The 21,627-nt window shown below is 43.3% G+C and overlaps 2 protein-coding genes across 6 annotated transcripts in view; one reads left to right on the top strand and one right to left on the bottom strand.

The window, feature by feature from the left end:
* Positions 1–17,335, top strand: part of slit2 (slit homolog 2 (Drosophila)) — a 93,730-nt gene extending 76,395 nt beyond the window's left edge. For 2 of the 5 annotated variants that reach the window (XM_052084775.1, XM_052084776.1), the window contains 21 exons: positions 7–150; positions 1,063–1,206; positions 1,282–1,448; positions 1,898–2,030; positions 2,705–2,773; positions 3,062–3,133; positions 3,491–3,562; positions 3,635–3,706; positions 4,854–5,017; positions 6,469–6,593; positions 6,696–6,793; positions 7,903–8,042; positions 9,166–9,189; positions 10,269–10,362; positions 10,569–10,706; positions 12,357–12,597; positions 12,687–12,817; positions 12,899–13,053; positions 13,335–13,689; positions 14,838–15,052; positions 15,819–17,335. In XM_052084775.1, coding sequence (XP_051940735.1) covers positions 7–150; positions 1,063–1,206; positions 1,282–1,448; positions 1,898–2,030; positions 2,705–2,773; positions 3,062–3,133; positions 3,491–3,562; positions 3,635–3,706; positions 4,854–5,017; positions 6,469–6,593; positions 6,696–6,793; positions 7,903–8,042; positions 9,166–9,189; positions 10,269–10,362; positions 10,569–10,706; positions 12,357–12,597; positions 12,687–12,817; positions 12,899–13,053; positions 13,335–13,689; positions 14,838–15,052; positions 15,819–16,075 — 3,010 coding nt within the window. In that variant the 3' untranslated portion in view covers positions 16,076–17,335. Of the gene's footprint in view, positions 1–6; positions 151–1,062; positions 1,207–1,281; positions 1,449–1,897; positions 2,031–2,704; positions 2,774–3,061; positions 3,134–3,490; positions 3,563–3,634; positions 3,707–4,853; positions 5,018–6,468; positions 6,594–6,695; positions 6,794–7,902; positions 8,043–9,165; positions 9,190–10,268; positions 10,363–10,568; positions 10,707–12,356; positions 12,598–12,686; positions 12,818–12,898; positions 13,054–13,334; positions 13,690–14,837; positions 15,053–15,272; positions 15,317–15,818 lie in introns of all 5 variants that reach the window. The other 3 variants (XM_052084777.1, XM_052084778.1, XM_052084779.1) reach the window with 2 other exon arrangements.
* A 2,160-nt stretch (positions 17,336–19,495) lies between these two features.
* On the bottom strand, positions 19,496–21,596 carry LOC127613662 (uncharacterized). The gene is made up of 2 exons (XM_052084780.1): positions 21,232–21,596; positions 19,496–21,159 (listed from the first exon to the last, which is right to left on the bottom strand). The coding sequence occupies exons 1-2, from the start codon at positions 21,389–21,391 to the stop codon at positions 19,685–19,687; spliced, it is 1,635 nt and encodes a 544-aa protein (XP_051940740.1). The 5' UTR covers positions 21,392–21,596; the 3' UTR covers positions 19,496–19,684.
* Positions 21,597–21,627: the final 31 nt, after the last annotated feature.

The raw sequence follows: 21,627 nt of genomic DNA, 5'->3' as shown, positions 1-21,627 counted from the left end.
CACAAGTAACCTGAGTAATAATCGCATCACTGACATCGAGGAGGGCACTTTCGAAGGAGCGTCGGGGGTCAATGAGCTCATTTTGACCTCCAATAGATTGGAAAATGTACATCACCGCATGCTGAAAGGACTCGGTGGCCTGCGCACAATGTGGGTATACACGCGCGCGTACACACACGAGCACACGCGCACACACATTGTTGCATTTGCAAATTCACCATCTGGATAAAAGGTTTCAATGCAACTCTTAATCAATTTGTCAATTAAAAAAAGGATGGAGCCCTAGTTCCAAATTGAACCTGAATTCTTCATCCTCCAAACATCAAAGTAATTTGATGTTTGACGACTAGAAGAGTAGATGCGACATTTTATTTGTTTTTTTTCCTACGAAAGATCTATACTTCCTCTTTTGTGGGAACATTTGGGAGGAAGGCCCTTTTCTGTTCCCAGTGTTCATAGTAAGGTCCAAGAAGTCTGGTTTGAATGAGTTTGAGGAAGCCCTGACCACTACACCATGAAATATACTTCTCCTGAAAAGTATATTCGGCTTTCGGCTGAAGTATATTTGGCTTTCTTGAAACATTAAACAGTTGGACATGCAGTTCAAATGTTTGCAGGTCTAATTAAGTTCTAAAATGAATATGGCACACTTTTTGCCCCGAATGATCGACATCAGTGATTCTCTAATTGCAATAGTACAGTAACCGACGGCCGGCCTTACATCATCCGCAAGCGGAGAGCTTCTTGCAGTAGCTTATAAACGCGCTTCGTTCGCATCGATCTCCTACATGAACTCCAGAGAGTCCATTTATTCTTGCACCATGAAGACCGCACACCTCCTATGCAGGATTTAGAGGCAAGAATCGGAGCCGGTTTCATTAGCTGGGAAGCAAGTTTGCTGTGGTCACTCCCACAACGGTGCAAATGGCCGTTTGTAACTATACAAAAATGCCAGAAGATGTGGTGATACTGTGTAACAAATCCAGTCAGAATATTTGATTGTACAAATGTTTAAACAGCCATTTTAAACGAGTGTGTGTTTGTATGTGTGTGTGTGTGTAGCATGCTGCGAAGTAATCGCATCAGCTGCGTGAGCAACAGTAGCTTTGTGGGTTTGAGCTCTGTGCGTCTGCTGTCGCTCTACGACAACCAGATCACCTCGATGAACCCCGGCGCCTTTGACACACTGCACTCTCTCTCTACTCTGTGAGTACAAACAGTAAATGTCAAATACATGAACGAATCAAATAAACGCTTGACTGGTCGCCTTCGAATCTCTAGCAACCTCCTGGCCAATCCGTTCAACTGTAACTGTCATCTGGCCTGGCTTGGTGATTGGCTGAGGAGGAAACGCATCGTCACGGGCAACCCTCGCTGCCAGAGTCCTTACTTCCTGAAAGAAATCCCCATTCAGGATGTCGCTGTTCAAGACTTTGCTTGTGAAGACGGTAGGATGGAGCGAGAATTGAGCTGCATCTCTTGCCGATATACTTGATCAGCTTTTTTCTGTTTTCTTCTACGGTGGTAGCCAGAGTTGGGAAGATTCATTTGTCAGTGTAATTAGTTGCAGTTACCCTGTTAAAAATGCCATAGTGGTGTCACTAATTCACATACTTCTGCAAAGCAATTTAACTCATATTTTTTAATTACTTTTTGATTATTGTTGTTTTATTATTTGGTATAACTGTTAAAGATTTTCCCATTTTAAGACATGATGGTGCTCATGCTATTTGTCGTGGATACGTCTCTCTTAGCAAACATTGCAAATCAGAGATACAGTAAGTATAAAAAAGTAACGTAAATAGTTGCCGCAGTAAGTGTTTTGTGTGTGTGTGTAAGACTTGTGTTCAAAGAAAGCACCTGTCCTTCCTCTGTTCTCCCTGACTGTCTCCATCAGGTCATGATGACAACAGCTGCTCTCCGGTGCTGAGGTGCCCGGCGGAGTGCTCGTGCCTGGACACGGTGGTGCGCTGCAGCAACAAAGGTCTCACCACTCTGCCCAAAGGCCTGCCTAAAGAAACCACCGAGCTGTGAGTGACTTCATTGATTGTACAGTATATTGCAGGCTTTGCGACAGGCCCATTTATCATCGGTCAGCCTGTTAACATTTCATGAGATTCAGTTTGGATGTCACTCTACTTTTTTTATGATGTCCAAAATGCCACATAATGATGATTTCATGTCTTTAATTAAGATAACATACTTGCAAACTCCACAAAGGAAGGCTGAAGCTGGAATGTGAACCCCAAAACTTGGAAGTGCATGTCAGACGTGGTAACACACATCCTGCCTCGCCTAAATTATCAGCGCAATTAGGCAAAAACCGTGAGGCATTTCATCATGCCATTTCTCATTATTAACATAAGTGATTCATATTCTGGTTTGATAAGAGAAGGGCACTATTTCAGCTTGATGCATGTGTGTGTGAAATCAAGCTGAGGAGACAGTTACTGAACTCTAATTGGATGCCGGTGGGAATATTAAACTCTGGTGTTTATTGTGGCTCGTGCTGAAATGACTGCACACTCTGCTGGAGAAGAGGAATTTACCACATGATTAAATAACGTTTTTCTTCCTGCTCATTTGCTCTCTCTCTCTCTTTCTTTCTTTCTCTCTCTTTCTTTCTCTCTCTCTCTCTCTCTCTCTCTCTCTCTCTCTTTCTCTCTCTCTCCCCCTCTCTCTTTTATCTCTGTCCGCCTGTCAGGTATCTGGACGGGAACCACTTCACTCAGGTTCCTGTGGAGCTCTCCGATTACAAACACTTGACACTCATGTAAGTGTCAGTGCTCGCATTCCGCATTTACATGGAGGCCAAAACTAACCCAATGGTATTTTGTCAGCGATCTGTGCCTTATCACTTGGAATGCATGCACAACTGAGTGAAGAATAGAATTATATTCCGCAAAAGGATTGTGCATTTGCTGAGGCATGTGTTGACAGAACGATGTGGGTGAATGTGTGTGTGTGTGTGTGTGTGTGTGCGCGCGCGTGCGTGTGTGCATTTGAATGTGTGGGTGTGGGTGTGTGTGTGCGCGCGCACTTGTTATTGTTTCCTTTTCAGTGATTTGAGTAACAACCAGATCAGCACGTTGTCCAACCACAGCCTCAGTAACATGTCCGAGCTGCTTACCCTGTGAGTCTGGCTTTACATCAACCCCTTTGTTGTTGTGTGTGTGTGTGTGTGTGTGTGGATTACAACTTCATACGTCTTCAGCTAATACCCCTTCTAATCGAGTGATCATAAAACAACAATTAAGAATCAGAACAACTGATAAGAACCATGTCAACCAAAAAGGCCCGCATGTTTGTGTGTGTGCGTTTGTGAGTCATCAATATCTGCTTCTGTCCAGATCAAAGGGGACAAGAGTGTGACTAAAAGCATAATATCTCTTGCTCGAAATAATGCCCCCCCCCCCCCAAAAAAAAGTCGTTTCTTGTCCCGAGTCTGTGCTCATTTCTCCGTGCCAACATGTTTTATTTGTGTCGGAAGAATCCTGAGCTATAACCGTCTGCGCTGCATACCAGTGAGGGCCTTCGACGGACTCAAGTCTCTGCGCTTGCTGTGAGTATCATCAAAGTTGAGCTGTAGTACAACAACGGAGCCAGACCTTTCTCACAAAACTCTTCTTCTCAGATCCCTCCATGGAAACGATATATCGCTCATACCAGAAGGAGCCTTCAAAGACCTGTCATCACTTTCACACTTGTGAGCAACACACACACACGATTGCAGTGGATGAGTATAAAACTGCATCGAGCTGTTTCTATCGCACCACTCACGTAGGCATGGCTGCCCGCCATCATCGTATCATTGCATTTGATCAACCACAATGAAAAGAATAGTAAAACTGTGATGGGGAAAAAACGTGAGGAAAGAATACACGCAAGGAAATAGAAATAATATCGCAAAAATAAAAATGAGTGAATCTCGCCAGAAGTGTACACAAAATGCTGAGACCTGCAGTCTGCCTTTTGTGACCTGCCAGTGGAGTATGTATTTGATGAAATGATTCATTTTTCAGTATTTCAAAGATAAGTTAATGCTGGGTCCACAATTTCTAATAATGTAGACGTAAAAAGATTATGCAGGGGTAATTTCTAAAGAGGGCGGCCTGGTAGTCCAGTGGTTAGCACGTCAGCTTCACAGTGCAGAGGTACCGGGTTCGATTCCAGCTCCGGCCTCCCTGTGTGGAGTTTGCATGTTCTCCCCGGGCTTGCGTGGGTTTTCCCCGGGTTCTCCGGTTTCCTCCCACATTCCAAAAACATGCGTGACAGGCTGATTGAACACTCTAAATTGTCCCTAGGTGTGAGTGTCAGCGTGGATGGTTGTTCGTCTCTGTGTGCCCTGTGATTGGCTGGCAACCAATTCAGGGTGTCCCCCGCCTACTGCCCGGAGACAGCTGGGATAGGCTCCAGTACCCCCCGCGACCCTAGTGAGGATCAAGCGACTCGGAAGATGAATGAATGAATGAATGAATAGTTTCTAAAGAGGCCGCCAGGTGTGTTATGTCTTTTCCTGCAATTAAACCTTTCACCTCATTGTAATCAAGAATGAGAATTGGCAACATCCACAACAAAAGAGAGTTTCTCATTATGCAAAGAGCAACTTGATGAGCACATAGCAGCCACTTTTCATCCATTTTGATTTATAACCTTGCTATAGTCCTAACTTGTACATTCCGAATACTTGTCATACTCTCGCTGTTCCTCAAAATAACGCTATGAAATCATTTTCACTATTAGCACTTGTCATTTATTTCTGTGTGATAGAACGCGGGATATAATACGCTAAAACGTGAACCCCAAATCAAACGAAAACACGACCCGGCTGAGAGTGCGCGTTTCCGTGACAGGGCTCTGGGCGCAAACCCTCTGCACTGTGACTGCCACATGCAGTGGTTGTCCGACTGGGTGAAGAGCGGCTACAAGGAGCCCGGCATTGCCCGCTGTGCAGGGCCCGGCGACATGACCGACAAACTGCTGCTCACCACGCCATCCAAGAAATTCACCTGCACAGGTATGCAGAATGTGTGCTGCTTACTCTACTTCCAGCAGCTCGTGTAAGGAGAACCTGTGGAACCTATGAGGTAGAACATAATTGATTATGGGATGGATCCTCTGGATTATTTGGGATTTTGAAACCTTTTTTTTTTTGGGGGGGGGGGGGGGGGTTTATAAGAAGTAGAAATAGTCTACTCTGGAGACCACCTGTCACCATAATAAAAAGCCTAGAGGCAATTTTGTAAGAAATATTTTCACCTTCTTAATGGTCATACAAGTGCAAAAATAAATTAAAGCATATCGTAAAGAGCAAAAACAAAAAAGCGACCACGCACTATCTTAGCATTTTGAGAAATTTCAGCACAGATGTGCGTCACCATTTCACTTTTATTTCTTTACAGTCACACAAGTATAAAGAGGAGTTGACCGCCGTTAATAGTAAACCATGAAAGCGTTAAAGCACCCTGCCAAAAGTTATTGACATTATGGAGACTAAAGTGAGGGTGATACTGCTTATTAAATGTGAAGCCTCTTCACATAACATTCTGTATTTTTCTTCTCACTTCTTTCTTCTCTTAAAAAACCTTTGTTGACCTTGGTCCATCCTTTGTGGTAGTGTAGCAAAGAAGCCACAAAAATCCACACAGAACTTAGGTCAATGCATGATGTACACTTTGGTTTTACCGTATTCTGGCGATTGGAATTTGGAAGTTTTGTGCGACTGTAGTGGCATATTTTTCTTGGAAATGCTGGTTAAATTCTGTATAGTAAGACCTCGGGGCCATTTTGCTTTATATGTTCCACTGAACTCGTCCGTAATGTTCAGACTATTTTTGCAATGCGTGCAAAAGAGGACTCCAAGAGGAGACCACAAGTCGCCGAATTTTGTCTGGAAAACACATTTAAAAGGCTTTAATTTTGATTCAGAGTTTTTGTTTGGTCGAGTGTTGTCTGAAGTTGCTGAACGTGAGCTTCCAATGAGCATGAAAATGTTAATGCACAAATTTATTTATGAGCGTAGATTTGGTTGACTACAACTGAATGTGAACACTAACCTTTTTCTGATCACATGACTGAATCCTATTTTTAACCTAATCTAACTGACGCACTGTAGAAGTCCCGGGGCCTTGTGGTTTTCTGGTGCCAGGTAAAGTAGCCCATCACATCTTCCTCCTCAATCACGCCTTCCCCACTTCCTTGAAATTGGCCCGGCCTGGTTTTCCCTTGTCTCATCCACCCAGACTCCTTTGCCCTTTGGACCCCCATGTTTGGCCCTGTACGTATTGTGTATTGTTCTAACAGCCTCACTCAGTGCAAGCCAATGTCCGTGCGTGAGTGTGGGTGTGTACGTGTGTTTGTGTGTGCGTGTCCGAGCAGTCTGACTTGTCATTCTCGTCTGAGCTGCTGTGTATGCAAACTGATGGTCGATGTGGTGTTCGGTTCGTGTGATGTGTTTGCACCAAACAGGTCCAGTTGATATCAGCATCCAGGCTAAATGTGAGCCGTGCCTGTCCAGCCCGTGCAAGAACGACGGCACGTGCTTCAATGACCCTGTGCACTACTACCGCTGTACCTGTCCCTATGGATTTAAGGTACACCCGAATATCTCTTGACTATCCCAACAGATTAATGTCTTTGTGAATATTGTGAGGATTTTTCATGATGAAAGACTGCGTTGGGGTTTATTTATAAAGGGCCAGAACTGTGAGGAACCCATCCATGCCTGCATCAGTAATCCCTGTCAGAGTGGAGGAACTTGTCATCTAAAGGAAGGCGAAGGGAGTAGTTTCTGGTGAGATGCTTATTTCAAAATTTATATTTTGGTCATTATTAATGCAGGATTTTTTTTTAAAGGCTTTTAATGAATAGGTTATTTCTTTAACCTCGGTGTCCCAAAATTTGTGTCAGATGCAAATAAATAAATAGAAATCTGAATAATTTCAACTCTCATGAGGTGATTTGCTTTCAATGTGGATTTTTGTCAGAATTTAATATCTATAATATATATATATATATGTATAATTTTTTTTTAAATTATCACATAATTCGACATTAAATTAGTTTTAAAACAACCCGAAACACATAGTCAATAAAACCCCCAAAACTGACGGTACTGGAAGCATTTATTTCAGAAGAAGAGGTTTGGGGTTTTTTTCTGACGTCACGTCTACTCTTCACTGATTGGTTCATTTTGCTTTTTGTTTGCTTGTGTTCGTCCCACTTCCAGAATGCGCTTGTTTTGATCGTGACCAGACTCAGTCGCTAATTTGGTGATTTACACGAATTAAAACACAAGCTACTTTTTTTTAAGCATTGTTTCTTTCAACAGTATGTATGGCCGCTCACAGGGAAAAATTCACTTTCTCCTGATTTTGTCTGAGCTTCTCATCATGGGGACTATGATTAGCAGTCGGAATGCTAAGTATCATTTCCAACTGCCGACGTGGGCAATAAAACCACATGGAGCTCACATATGTATCACACCCTCTCCCTCGCCTCCTCCCTCTTGACTATTTCTCACAAAATATTTTCATATGTTGTTTCATTTTGTTATCATAAATTTTCCCATTTGGCATTGGGGAGCTGTGGGTAGTCACAGTGAGAAGCTGAAACAAAATGAGATATTAATCCATCCATGCGGCATGAGGGCTTTTATTAGGCGCATAATATACTTCACAGACTGCGCCCTTCGTTCGTTTGCGTGTGTGTGTGTGTGTGTGTGTGTGTGTGTGTGTGTGTGTGTGTGTGTGTGTGTGTGTGTGTGTGTGTGTGTGAAGAGTACTTACAGATTCAAGGCACGCTCATGTCAACACAGTAATGACTTTCTACTGGGAATATGTAGATGATGCTGACAATGCAGTGTGTGTGTGTGTGTGTGTGTGTGTGTGTGTTTTGTCATAGGTGTGTGTGCCCCGAGGGCTTTGAGGGCGACTCTTGTGAGTTTAACATCGACGACTGTGAGGACAACGACTGTGAGAACAACTCCACATGCGTCGACGGAATCAACAACTACACATGCAAGTGCTCACCAGAATACACAGGTAACAACACATGGCTCATGCTGTCTCCATGGTCACATGCACATTGACATCTGTACTCTCTTCCTGTGGTTCCCAACCTTGATTGAGCCAAGGCACAAACATTTTCCCCCTAGAATTGTTTTTTTTAAATTACGGCTTATCAATGACAAAAAAAAAAAGCTATAAAAAGAATGTATGTACAGCACAAAATTGGTTTATGCTTGCTTTCAATTAATAGCCAGAATGATAATCGCAAAACAGTCTAATATCCCTTTAAACTAATCTTTCAGTATTTCGAAATAAATGCAATACAGAAGTGGCATGGTGGTCGACTGGTTACCACGTTGACCTCACAGCACAGAGGTTCAGGGTACGATTCCGGCACCGGCCTCCCTGTGTGGAATTTGCATGTTTTCCCCGTGCTTGCGTGTTTTTTTTCTGGGTACACCGGTTTCCTCCCACATTCTAAAAACGTATGTGGCAGGTTTATGGAACACTCTAAATTGTCCCTTGCTGTGATTGTGAGCGCACATGGTTGTCTATATGTGCCCTGCGATTCGCTGGCAACCAGTTCAGGGTGTCCCCCGCCTACTGCCCGAAGACACCTGGGATAGGCTCCAGTATGCCCCCGTGACCCATGTGAGGATAAAGCAGATGGGAAAATAAATGAATGAATAAGTTGAATTTCATCGCAAGCTTTTATAGGTCAAATTTAAAAGTAAAAAATGCAAATATCTCCCAAACCTGTTGTGCTGGGAAAAAAAGGCAAGACATATGTGAAACGAGCGTCAACGATTTACACACAAGTTTAGGGACACAAAACCATCTCTGATAAAAATCTGCTGTTGACCATTGTTATTTGCAGTAAATTAAACAGAAATTTCCTGAGCAAATAACTGAAATTGGAGAATTTGCTGCCATACCCGATAATCTCTCACAACACACAAATGTGCCACGGCACAGTAGCTGGGAATCACTACTCGACTCAGTTCTAACACTGCTCTGGTGTGTGTCTGCTTTAGCTTTGTGTTAATCACATGCGACTGCTGCTAACCTTTGTGGGGGTGTTCTCTCTCTGTCTCGCTGTCATTGTTTCTCATCTCGCTCTGCTTTCTGCCATCCGCCGTCTTTTCTGTGGTTGCAGCTGCCACCAATGAGGTGGAGAGAGGTTAGTTGGTTCTTCTCGCTGTCCCTCTCTCCCTCCTCCCTTCCTTCCAATGATTTAACAGCACTAATTGGAAATTTGAAATTCATTCAGGCACGTAATGCTCGTGCACTGTGTTCAAATTGCATGTCCTCAATCTCCAATTTTTTATTAAACTCGCACTTTTGTTTTCATTTTGGCTTGCTTCCGAATGCATATTTTGTACTGTATATTACTGCTATTCAAACGACGAGCCTCAGGTGCGATTTTGACCATGCAATGGAAATGATTACCTCGTTGTAATGGGTTTTTACTGCAGTTCCATTATTTTGAGGTTTCATATATGAACATTTCAGGGATCCCTCACGAAAGAAACGGCCATTCAAAATAACAGCCCACCAAAAGACAAGAAAAAAATGTGCTTTCTATCTATCTATCTATCTATCTATCTATCTATCTATCTATCTATCTATCTATCTATCTATCTATCTATCTATCTATCTATCTATCTATCTATCTATCTATCTATCTATCTATCTATCTATCTATCTATCTATCTATCTATCTATCTATCTATCTATCTATCTATCTATCTATCTATCTGTACTGTATCTCGCTAGCTAGCTAGCTAGCTATATATTTTGTCAAAGTGATGCTTTATAAACTTTAGCATGAAAAGTTCTCAACAGGCATAAGTATCACACATCAGTGCACGTATCACAGACAGCTCCCCAAGTGATTTTATAATTATCCCCACTGTGGACGCTGTGCTGTCACGAGCTGTTTTATTCCCCCGTGATTTCTGTGAATCAATTTAAAGTTTTGAGTTTGAAGATGCACCAGGGAATATCATAAGGGACATGACATTCCCAGAGATGAGATCATTTGTCAGACCTCTGCGTTAACCCTGCCCACAAGAGAGTCGTCCATCAAGCAAAACACGCGCACGCACACACACACGCGCACACGCACACGCACACACACACACACACACACGCACACGCACATGCACACGCACACGCGCGCGCGCAGTGCAGACGCATGTAGCTAGTGGCTTGTCAGAGTTGTTCGAGCTGAAAGTATGTCTGTGTGTTTGTTCCCAGGAGAGCTATGTGAAGAGAAACTGGATTTCTGTGCTCCTGAATTGAACCCATGTCAGCACAATTCAAAGTGCATACTGACCCCTCAGGGATACAAGTAAGTAGACAAGACGTCCATGCCCGTGCACGCACACACACAAACACAGCTACAAATAATTGCCGTGGTGAGCAGTGCCGTCTTATTCCTCTCCTACTGTCTTTGAGTAGTAAGCAATTCTCAAATAAATATAGGAAATAGCTACTGAGTTTAAATGAGAGAAGTTGTAATGCATGTGGGCAATCTGTCTGTGTGCACGTCCTAAGGTGTGAGTGCAACCCAGGTTACATTGGAGAGCACTGCGAGCTGGACTATAACGACTGTGATGAAAATAAGTGTCAGAATGGCGGCCAGTGCATCGATGCCATCAACGGATACACCTGCGTCTGTCCGGAGGGCTACAGGTGAGGGACACAAATTCTCTTGTGCGGCCACCATCTTGTATATAAATTAGAACAACATCATAATCATATTTTGTGGTAAATTTGAAACTTTAAATGTGTTATTTTAATTTGGGATTCATTGACTAGCTATTGGCGGCCTGGTAGTCCAATGGTTAGCACGTCGACTTCACAGTGCAGAGGTAGCGGGTTCAATTCCAGCTCCGGCCTTCCTGTGTGGAGTTTGCATGTTCTCCCCGTGCTTGCGTGTGTTTTCTCCGGGTCCTCCGATTTCCTCTTACATTCCAAAAACATGGACGGCAGGCTGATTGAACACACTAAATTGTCCATAGGTGTGAGTGTGAGCGCGCATGGTTGTTCATCATCATCATCATCATCATCATCATTTATTAGCTATATATGTATACACATAACAGAATTCAACAGGTGCGGACACATGCATAAATTGCTAGGTTCGTCTCTGTGTGCCCTGCGATTGGCTGGCAACCGGTTCAGGGTGTCCCCCGCCTACTGCCCAAAGACGGCTGGGATAGGCTCCGGCCCTAGTGGGGATTAAGTGGTTCGGAAAATGGATGGATGGATGACTAACATGATTTGGTGGAAGTTACCAGGTCCTTTTCAAATTGGAGGAGGAGGGCTCCCCCTTGTGTTGATTCAGCAAAAAGCGGCTATACAGTGCCTGACATGATGTCTGTTGGTTGCATGGTGTTGAATCCCCTTAATTTGCAGATGAATTTGCTTGCGTCAAAAAAGAAGTAGTAAAGTAGAAGCATTGATTCACTTCCTGTTCGAAGTAGAATTTGAAAAGTACAGGCTCCGAAATGTATATAAGGTAGTAAATTAATTTTTGCTGGCATTATACACAATGTTCACTTACTTGGCAAAATGGGGAAAAAAGTGATCAGCTCACAAAATAGTGCTAGCGTTGAGAACACAATAACCCCCCCCCCCACGCCCCCACCCTAAAAAAAAGCTAAATTAGCTATTGATAACTGAAAAAATACACCTTATCTGTTTGTGTTTTTTCAGATGAGCTGAGACATTTTTCTTTACGGTGGAATCTGGTGTTTTTTCAGCTGGCACAAAACACAATACATTCACCACAAGCCATTTTTATTCCACAATTCTCTTAAGTAAGAAAGGAGAATAATCTGAATATGAATCTGTTGTGCCGTTGTTGTTACCGCTCCCTGATTTTGGTTCTTCCAATTTTCTGCTGTTCCTGTTTTCCCACCTTATAAATCCCCAGAATCACAATCAATAAATCAATCAAAATTTCAATCCAAGTTAACTTTACCTCTCTTTCTTTACATTTTCACACCATGGAGGTTGAAAAAGCCTATTTTCACCAAGTGGGAAATAGAGACTAGTACAAATTGATGATCTCAAATGTGAAGAGAATAAACATCATAAGTTGTCACAAAAATAAATACTCAAGTATAGATGTCAGAAAATTGGACTAAAGCACCATAACATAGTAGTTTTAGTTTGTTACTTCCCACCACTGCAAGTCCTTATCTTATCAATGGTGAGACTTGTACTTATATATGTGAGCATACAGTATACTTGAAATTAGCATTCTCTGCTGCAATTTGGTATTCTCGGCACGCAGTTCCTTAATGTATCTCCTTCATATGTGCATTTGTGTTGCAGTGGTTTATTCTGCGACTTGTCCCCACCAATGGTCCTTCCTCGCACCAGCCCCTGCGACAACCACGACTGTCTCAACGGGGCGCAGTGCGTCGTCATGGGAACCGACCCCCGCTGCCAATGTCTCCAAGGCTACGAGGGAGAGCGCTGCGAGACGCTTGTCAGTGTCAACTTTGTGGACCGCAAGTCTTACCTGCAGCTTCCCTCCAATCCGATCTCACCGCAGACCAACATTAGCCTGCAGGTGTGGATGTCTTTCACGTTTATCGGGATTGTCAATTACCAGCTGATAACTTCTCATGGTTTCTCATAGCGATCCCGGTGTCTTTTCAGATTGCTACGGATGAGGATAGCGGAGTGTTATTATATAAGGGGGATAATGATCACATAGCAATGGAGCTTTATCGGGGACGCCTTCGGGTCAGCTATGATACTGGCTCTTACCCTCCCTCCGCCATATACAGGTATGTGGTGCACAAACCAACCAAAGTGCTCTCACTGAAACGGCTCTTACATGACAGATGATTCCACTGTTTGTCGCGCAGTGTGGAGACTGTGAATGATGGCAGTTTCCACGCGGTGGAGTTGGTAGCATCAGACCAAAGGTTGTCCTTGTCCATCGATGGGGGGGCGCCTAAATCCATCAACTCCATCAGCAAACAGTCCACACTCAACATCGACTCCCCGCTATATCTGGGAGGTAAGAACAAAACCTGTCGGACAAACACGCACTCACAGGTTCCTTTATTCAAAAGACGTTCAGGCAAAGCGAATGATGCGGGGGGGGGGGGGGGGGGTTGACTGGCATTGTGTATTCATTGAGCAATATGCTTATTATTGTGATTATAGTTTGGAGTGAACCGCACGGTATCAAACTGAGAGGACGATAATATTTTGCTGCTCTGCTACTGTACTCCTCTAACAGTGTAAATCACACTGTACTCCTGACGCGTGGTTGAAATGTGTTGAAATGCTTTCCAGGTATGCCAGAGCGTGCCTCAGCATTTGGAGGTCTGTCAGCCCTGCAGCACAGCTCAGGTGGACGAAATGGCACCAGCTTCCACGGCTGTCTCCGGAACCTCTACATCAACGGGAAACTTCAGGACCTCGGAGCGGGGCTGGGGTCTGGAGCTGCGGATGCCGGGGCTGCACGGAGCACCACTCGACAGTGGCTCGGTCAAGGGGTGGAGCCTGGTTGCCAGCCCTGCCAGAGAGGGGCCTGCGTGCAGGGGGACTGCCACCCGACAGGACATCGCGGATTTACCTGCACCTGCCACCCGGGCTGGACGGGACCAGTTTGCGACCAGCAAGTCAACAACCCTTGTGATGGCAACAAGTGAGTTGGGCAATTTGCTGAATATAGAACACTTTAATTTCATTTCACTGACCTCATTTTATGACATACAGTAGCTCTTAGAAATAAATGGTTTATTGAAGCACGTGCGTCGCAAACTCTCCATGGCTGTGTTCCGAATCGTTCACTGATTGCCTACTTCTTAATCACTCTATTGAGATTTTTGCAAACAGCAGACGACATCTTCAATCATCGGTCCATTTGAAACTACGCCTCGGGCACACCATCAATCACATCTTTGCGAAGATAATGATAATGTACCAGATCCAGCTGGTGGACCTTCAAATACTGAACAAATACAGACATTGAAAAAATATATATTTTATGTCAATCCATGTTGTGATGTGTTGCTCTGCTTTGTATTTTGATGTTTTTGCACCGCAACTCATGAATTGTATTGTATGGAAAATCAAACAACACCCTCATAAAAGCTTGTCCCTCAATCGAGACGTATGAGCAGCTGATCATTTGGAGAGGAAGCAGCCATTAAAGCAATGCAGTTAGATCTGCGCCTGGCTTCAAAATTTGGTAACACTACCGGCGCGTGGGCTGAATTAAAACGGCTGGCGCCTCACAGTCGCTGTGTTCTCACAGACCAATTTCTCTGGACATACCGACTTAAGCAAGCTTTTGTCGCCCTTTTTATGCACATTACAGTGTGTCAGGGATGACAAGAAGCTTTAATCCTTGAAATGGAATAGTCAAGATTTTCTTAGGACAAGGAAAACAACTTCAACATACCGGAACTCTACTTCTATGGGCCAATTACTTTAGTACTTACCGGTACTCATTTAGATAGGGCTGTGGCGCCATCTTATGGCATTTCAGAAAGAGTACGAAAACCGCAGATTGATATTTTTACTCATTTTATGGTTTATGGTTTGACCACAACCAGAAAAAAAAACAGTTTAATCCCCTACAGCTGTTCACTTGTTCCACCCTTCAGGAAACAGTTGAACTTGGTGAAGAAGTTTTGGCAAGGGTCCTGATTGAAGATGCCTTCATTTTCAATTTTAGAAAAATAGCAACAAATTCAATGGCAGTTTGTCTTCAGTGAACAGTTGGGCCTGTTCTCTGCTCAGTGACATTCTGGTGAACATGTCTTGTGCCATTTTTTTTTTCATCTCCAGGTGTATTCATGGCACCTGCCTGGCCATCAACTCCTACTCTTACTCCTGCCGCTGCCAGCCCGGGTTCAGCGGCGTTCTCTGTGACGAGCAGGACCAGGAAGCAACCAATCCCTGCGGCATGTCGCGCTGTAAACACGGCAAATGCAGAGTGTCAGGACTGGGCAAAGCATACTGCGAGTGTAACAGCGGATACACCGGAGAGGCATGCGATAAAGGTGGCGTTCATCATTCTGTGCTTGTTGACATTGACAAAATAACGCATGCAGTGGACTCTGTAATGAGCCTTCACAATCTCAAACTTATCTATGGGTTTTTATTCAAGAGAAAATCCCTCCGAAACGGCTGCTCGGTTCACCGTTTGGCATGTGTGTGCATCTAACAATGTTTCTTTTTTTCTGCAATTAACACTTCTATCGCCTTGCTTTTCCAAATCAGCTTCACCTGATCTTCCGCTTAACCCCGCCCGAGGGGTCATTCAGGTGAGACTACATGGTCTGATTTATTTATTTTTTTAATCCTCCCATGTAGTTTCTACAGGGCTCATCCACTGCATTTTTTTCTAACATATTTTGTTTCATGTTGTGAGCATCTTTCATTCAAATAAGGAATTTCCATGATTCATTAAAATTATGCAATCCATTAATTGATACGTTGTAAGTTATACTGTATACAAAAGGAGAGAAGAATTTCTGTCTGAATGTTCTGAACTCCTTTTTCAGTGCAAGTGACTGAACGGAATAATGCTGCTCGAATAACTCAACTCCAGACATTTTGCAACCGTTAATTTTATCCCACTGAAGCAATTCATGTTCAAGAAAACAGCCTTTTCAAGTCTTTGTCCTTTCATTTAACATGCTTTTCATTTCTTAATATTGGCTCCACATTTTCTGTGTTGTTTTGTTCCATTCAAATCCAGTTTGGATGCCATTTCTTTATTGTTGGACCACATAGTGGACAATCGACATATTTTTTTTTTTGCAGAGGTGGCCTGCAGAGGGGAACGGGTCCGAGATGTCTACCAGAGACAGCAAGGCTACGCGGCGTGCCAAACCCAGGAGAAGGTCTCCCGTTTAGAGTGCAGGGGCAGCTGCCAGGGGGGAGCAGAAGGACAAGGGACCTGCTGCACCCCGCTCCGCAGTAAACGCAGGAAATACACCTTCCAGTGCACTGACGGTTCCTCTTTTGTTCAGGAAGTGGAGAAAATTGTCAAGTGCGGCTGTACAAAGTGTTCCACATAAAAAAAACAACTTTAAAAAAAAACAAAAAAGACTTTTCTCTTTGCAAGATATGTTTTGTGTACCTGCCCACCTTACTTGCTTCCCATTTCCTTCTTTGAGACCCTGACAAGAACCTCCATCAGTTTTTTAATCCTGAAAAAAAGAAACACCCCAGTTTCTTTCTTTGTCAGTGCTTGGACTGATGATTGATGCTTCCTCGGTGGGGATGTTGAGACTTACTGTATTGTAAAGTACAAAAACAGACTTATTTTTTATTATGAAGTGGTGAAAAAGACAAAAAAAAGTTGACTTTTTCCTTGCATCTACTTCGTTTCATTGATCATGGTGACTCAGATGACTCCGTCAAAGTCTCTTTCCTGGAGGATCCACACGTCTCTGGCGTCTACCCGAAGACTTCTCAGGCATTCCCCGAGAGTCGTGTGTCGTAGGGGAAACCTGAATTGGTCGTATCATAGACTCACCACCGCACAATCGTCAAAACTCTTTCACACAGCTACTGAACAACACTCTCACCCATAGAAGAGTTATTTGTTACCCTCCAGGTTCAATACACAATACAGTACTCCCCAGTCATGAGTATTTATTGTATCATAAATACCTGTACTTAAGTAGGTCTTCCCCCATGTATCAATTTTGATTCTTTTAATATATATTAATTTATATTTGTCCTTATTTTTGTATTAAAAAGACGTAATCTGTCCAGATAGTTGAACTAACATAATGGTGTCCTTTATTTTTTGTTGGAGAAGTTGGTTTTGTTTGTTTGTTTTTGGAATCTATTGTGCTTGCCAGAGACCTTTGTTACATTTTAATCTGTAAACGTGAGGACGCTGTATATTTTTGTCACGTTTCCTGAGAGTTTGTACTGTGCCATGACCAGAAAGTCTTTATATTAGAGTATACGAAAGAAAGATCTTGTGAGTAGCATTGACCCTTAAGGATGCCTAGAACTGTTTTTACCTTTTTAACAAATTTATGCTTAAAGGATACTGTGACTTTTTCTAAATGAAACTACTTTGTTAGCCCCCCGGTCTCCGATGTTTAACATGTTGCTGCTAAGTTTTGTACCGTAGACTTGGATCCTGATCTGTATGTTATATAGAAACTCCTGTTCCGACTGTACGGGGCGTCTTGTGTAACAGATAAACATGTTCCCCACCTCTACACGTGTGCATTGTGCTTTCTAGATCCCGTCTCTATCCCCAGACTAATGTCAGTTACCTGACTGATGTTTGTTAATTAAAACCAATATTTACCTCACCACACTCTTTATCTCTGGCTTTTTTTTTTGTCACAATAATCAACCCTGGTCAGATTTTTTTATTTTCAGAAATAGGTCAACAAAATGGAATTGATTATATCTGTAATAATAATTATGGACAATGAAACCCCTCCAGCAAGATCCTAATCATTTGAATCAGGTGTGCAGGTGGAGTGAAACATTTAAAAACATGTAGGATCGTGGCCTTCGAGGATAGGTGCATGTAAATTTCACTTTTGCCCACTCCTTAGGGGCGGGGTGCACATTACGTCGATCGCGATCGACCGGTAGCTGCAGACTCTTACAGAATTATCGCGAGGATTGTAGGGGGCGAGGGGGGATAACAACCCAAAGCATTTGTGTGTCTGTGTGCGTGTTATTAACATCATATATTTTTGTGTTAGTGTACACTGCACCCTCAGCATCCTATCACTCTGACAATCACAAAAAGTATTTAAAAAATAAAATCAAAAAAGCAGGTCACCTTTAACTAAGGTGGCGCGTGACCTGAACCACCGGAAGTTGTTACCGGTCGGCAGTCTGCAATTGCATATGCCATCACAGCTGTGAGCTCTGTCTTTTATTGTTATTGTTATTCTCATTCAGAGTTTGTTTCATGTGCAATTCAACGAGAGCACTGGCAAAGAATGGGAATGTGGAGGACCGGGAGAAGCATTCTAAAACGGTACACGTGAGCTACGATCGTTCACACGGTGCAAAAGTGTGTCCCGTGCCTCCGCGTGAGGTCTCTTCTAAGGTAAGCAGTGATTGCTTTTCACAAACTCATGAAATTGTGTGTCTATTTATTTTCTGTTTAGTTCATCTTAGGGACCGTTATGGCTATTGCTCATCGGGGCTTGCGTGTGTAAATGCGTATGCACGGGTGTGCAGTAACGGGTCGATCGCGGGAGGTTGGTTGGTCGAAAAGTCTATCTTTGGTCAAAAAAAGGTTGGGCACGGCTGCTGTTAGGTTTAGGGGTTTTTAACCAGTTTTCCATCTTTCCCTGCTGCAAAACACTTTATTAAAATAATCAGGACGGTTACCCATCTACTGCAGACGACACCTTGGCTTTAGCTACAGGTGCATCCACTTAACTCGCTGCTAAATGTTATGTTGGTATTATCGATGGATATTTGATGAACTGAGATTATAAAAACTATTCTTCAGTCAATTAGAGCATCAATATCTGGCTTCAAAGAATTGTCTGTTAATAGGAAGCATTAAGGGTGAGATGCATCCAATTTGTGTATGTTGCTAAAAAAAATAGGTGCATTTACCAGTGATTTTTTTTCTTGGGGGGGAGGGGGTAGGTTCTATTCTTATTTAAAGCAGACTAGTATACAGAGTATAGTTCAATATGGGAGCATAAAGTCAAATCAAACCATAACATTCTTTCAGCGAAGCTAACAGGTGCAACAACAATTAGACAATGATTTAGCCTTGAATAATTTGAGCAAATTTGTTCTATGAGAAGTGTGGCTCAAGCTGGTAACTCTTCACATTAAAGCACGTGTCAAACTCAAGGCCCGACACGTGATTTTATGCGCCCCGCGAAAGCAAATCAAAGATTAACTTTCATGACGCTTGCTAAAATCGCTGCCAAAATATTAAATTCTCATTTACAACAGTGATACTGTAAGCATTTTCTTGTTACCAAACCCCTCATTAAAGTCACTTAAACAATAAGTATATCCGCCGTTATTTTTGACTTCTTCATATGGTTTCAGTCATAAGTAAAATGGTAACTAAAATGTGGCTCGTGCCAAAAATGTGTCCTACGCCCCTGCATTAAAGGAACCATGCGGCCAAGATAACCCATTTTTCACTCAAACTTTTTATTTTTCATTGTTTTTTTGAACAGATAAATTAAACTAGCTTGTATTTTCACTTGTGTCAGTTTGAGATATTAGTAAATAACCAACTAATCTTGTAACACTTTTTCCTCCTCTGCAATAAGGACACGAGCCCCTTCGCTTTCACTTCCCCCCCATCCCCATATATTGGTGTAACGTCAGTGGAAGAGCTGGAGACAATTGGTACAGTCTAATTCACTATAATATTTATAAATAGTAATCAAATAAACTCCCAGTTGCACCGAAAAGCCCGGCGCTCCGTTTGGCAACTCATGCGTGTTCAGCATCGGTTTATCGATTTTTGAAAAAATCTTTTATTGATTTTTTTTTTTTTTTTTTAAGATCTTTTTGATGATTTCATCAGTGTGTGGATACTGATCAAATGTTTTAAATCAACAACAACAATCCAGTTTTCTAGATCAAAAAGTACACTCGGGAAGTTGCTGAATTTATGAACTGTTGAAGAATTACTCGTTAGTAGAGGTACGAATTAGTTACTGCACAGAACATGAATTCCTGGCAAGCTGCAAAGATGCGTTGAGCCCCATTAGTCCCATTTCCTGTACAAATCCAGTCACGTGCATCGCAGTGCTGTGCTGCGGCTCACTTTTTTTCTTGATTGTCGCGTTGCTCAGCAGTGAAGAACACACGGAACATTCTTCTCTCTCACTCCCTCCCAACGGCCTCTTGACGTTCGCTTCCTGGCGAATATACTCATCGGTCTTCACCTTGAGGAGTTTGAGCTGCTGCATGAGGGATTCTATATTTATTTTGTCCGCTCTGAGTTTTTCCATTTGTGTCGCCCATTCGTCCCCTTCCTGGCGTTTGAGCAAATCCTCCATTTGCTTCTTCCGCTCCCTTTGCTCCTTGCTCCTCTCCTCCAAACTTTGGAAGAGTTGATCCAGCTGCCTTTGCAAAGTTTCTCTCTTCATTTCTTCTGTCTGCCTGCTATCCATTTCTTTCCTTTCATTTTCCCCATGATGTATTTTTGTCATCGCTTCCATATCATGTCTTCGATTCTTTTCCCTCGCTCCTGCTAACGCAAGTATGTTGGTAACTGGTTCCAAACCGTCTTGGACAGCGTCTCTCCTCTCCTCCTCCTCCTCCATTTGGATTGGCATCTCCTGAATCTCTTTCCCCTCGAAACTTATCCGTTTCTCGTCCTCGTTCTGCAGCTCGTATTGTTTCTTCAGCTCCTCCACCCCCCGTCGTTCCCTGTGCTGAAGATTCTCAAGATCTTTTTCATACCTCACTTTCATTTCTTCCACATGCTTCTTTTTTTGCCGCTTCTCTTTGCGACCCAGCAAACGCCGCTCTTCCTGCTGCGCGCGGGGCAAATCCTCCTCGGAACTCTGAAGCATCTTGCTGGTGTAGCAAGCTCCGCCGTTATCCTTCATCATGCGGTCCACAATGGCAAGCAGCTCAATTACCTGCTCCTTGCTCCCGGAGCTCTGGTTGTTGAAGACGCAGTACCTGCCGCCACATTCTGTCACCAGTTCCTCCAGATATGGGCACATGTCTATGATACACTGCTTCACTGAACCTGGATCTTCCAGGCAGTCTCCATGAGTAAAAACCACAATGGACAATCGGAGCGCACGAGGACCAAGGACCTGTTTGAACTGGTGCACCGCCTCTTTCTCCTCCTGAGTGAACCGCGAGATCCGAATAATGAGGAGAAAGACATGCGGCCCCGGGAAGAGGAGACTAACAGACTTCCTTAACTCTCTCTGCACCTCCGTCATAGTCTGGCATGTGTCGAGAATTCCCGGAGTGTCCAAGAGCACCAGGTGCTTTCCGCAGACTTCTCCGCAGGCCCTCCGAGACCGCCGGGTGATCGAACAGCTGCTGACTTTGGCATCAAAGTGTCTCCGGCCCAGGATAGAGTTGGCAGTGGAGCTTTTTCCACTGCCGGTTTTCCCCAGCAGAACCAATCGCATCTCTGACAAGGAGGACGATGACTTTCCACCTGGATTTGAAATGTATTTGGGAGCGGTTTTTGAGTTGTTCAAATTGAAGGAGAAAGTGACAAAACACGTACCCGTCTTTGTCTTTGGAGACGCTTGCTTGCCAGAGGATGACATGCTGTTTCCTGGTTGCTTGCCAATATGAACGAAGAGCAACAACGCATTGCTGTAAAGGTCTGCCTTATGTTCGTGCGTAGGGTCAGTGACACGACAAAGCCCTCTTGTCATCAGCATGATTCAATCTTGAGCAACAGTCCGTCATCCCAACATTTCTTATCTGCAGATTACAGTTCAGGACCGTGGCCTGATTGAATTTGAGCCCCGGTAAACTAACAATGGGAAACGATTTAATCGAGTTCATTCCGTCTCTTACTCATAAGTGAACTTGTTGGTTTCGTTTATCTCAGACAGTTATTTTTAAAACATTTTTTAGGCTGTTCTTTACCTGACATGTTAAAACGGAAGTCTTT

This window comes from Hippocampus zosterae, chromosome 13 (assembly GCF_025434085.1).
Source record: "Hippocampus zosterae strain Florida chromosome 13, ASM2543408v3, whole genome shotgun sequence".
Taxonomy (NCBI): domain Eukaryota; kingdom Metazoa; phylum Chordata; class Actinopteri; order Syngnathiformes; family Syngnathidae; genus Hippocampus; species Hippocampus zosterae.
This window is presented reverse-complemented; position numbering and strand designations above follow the sequence as displayed.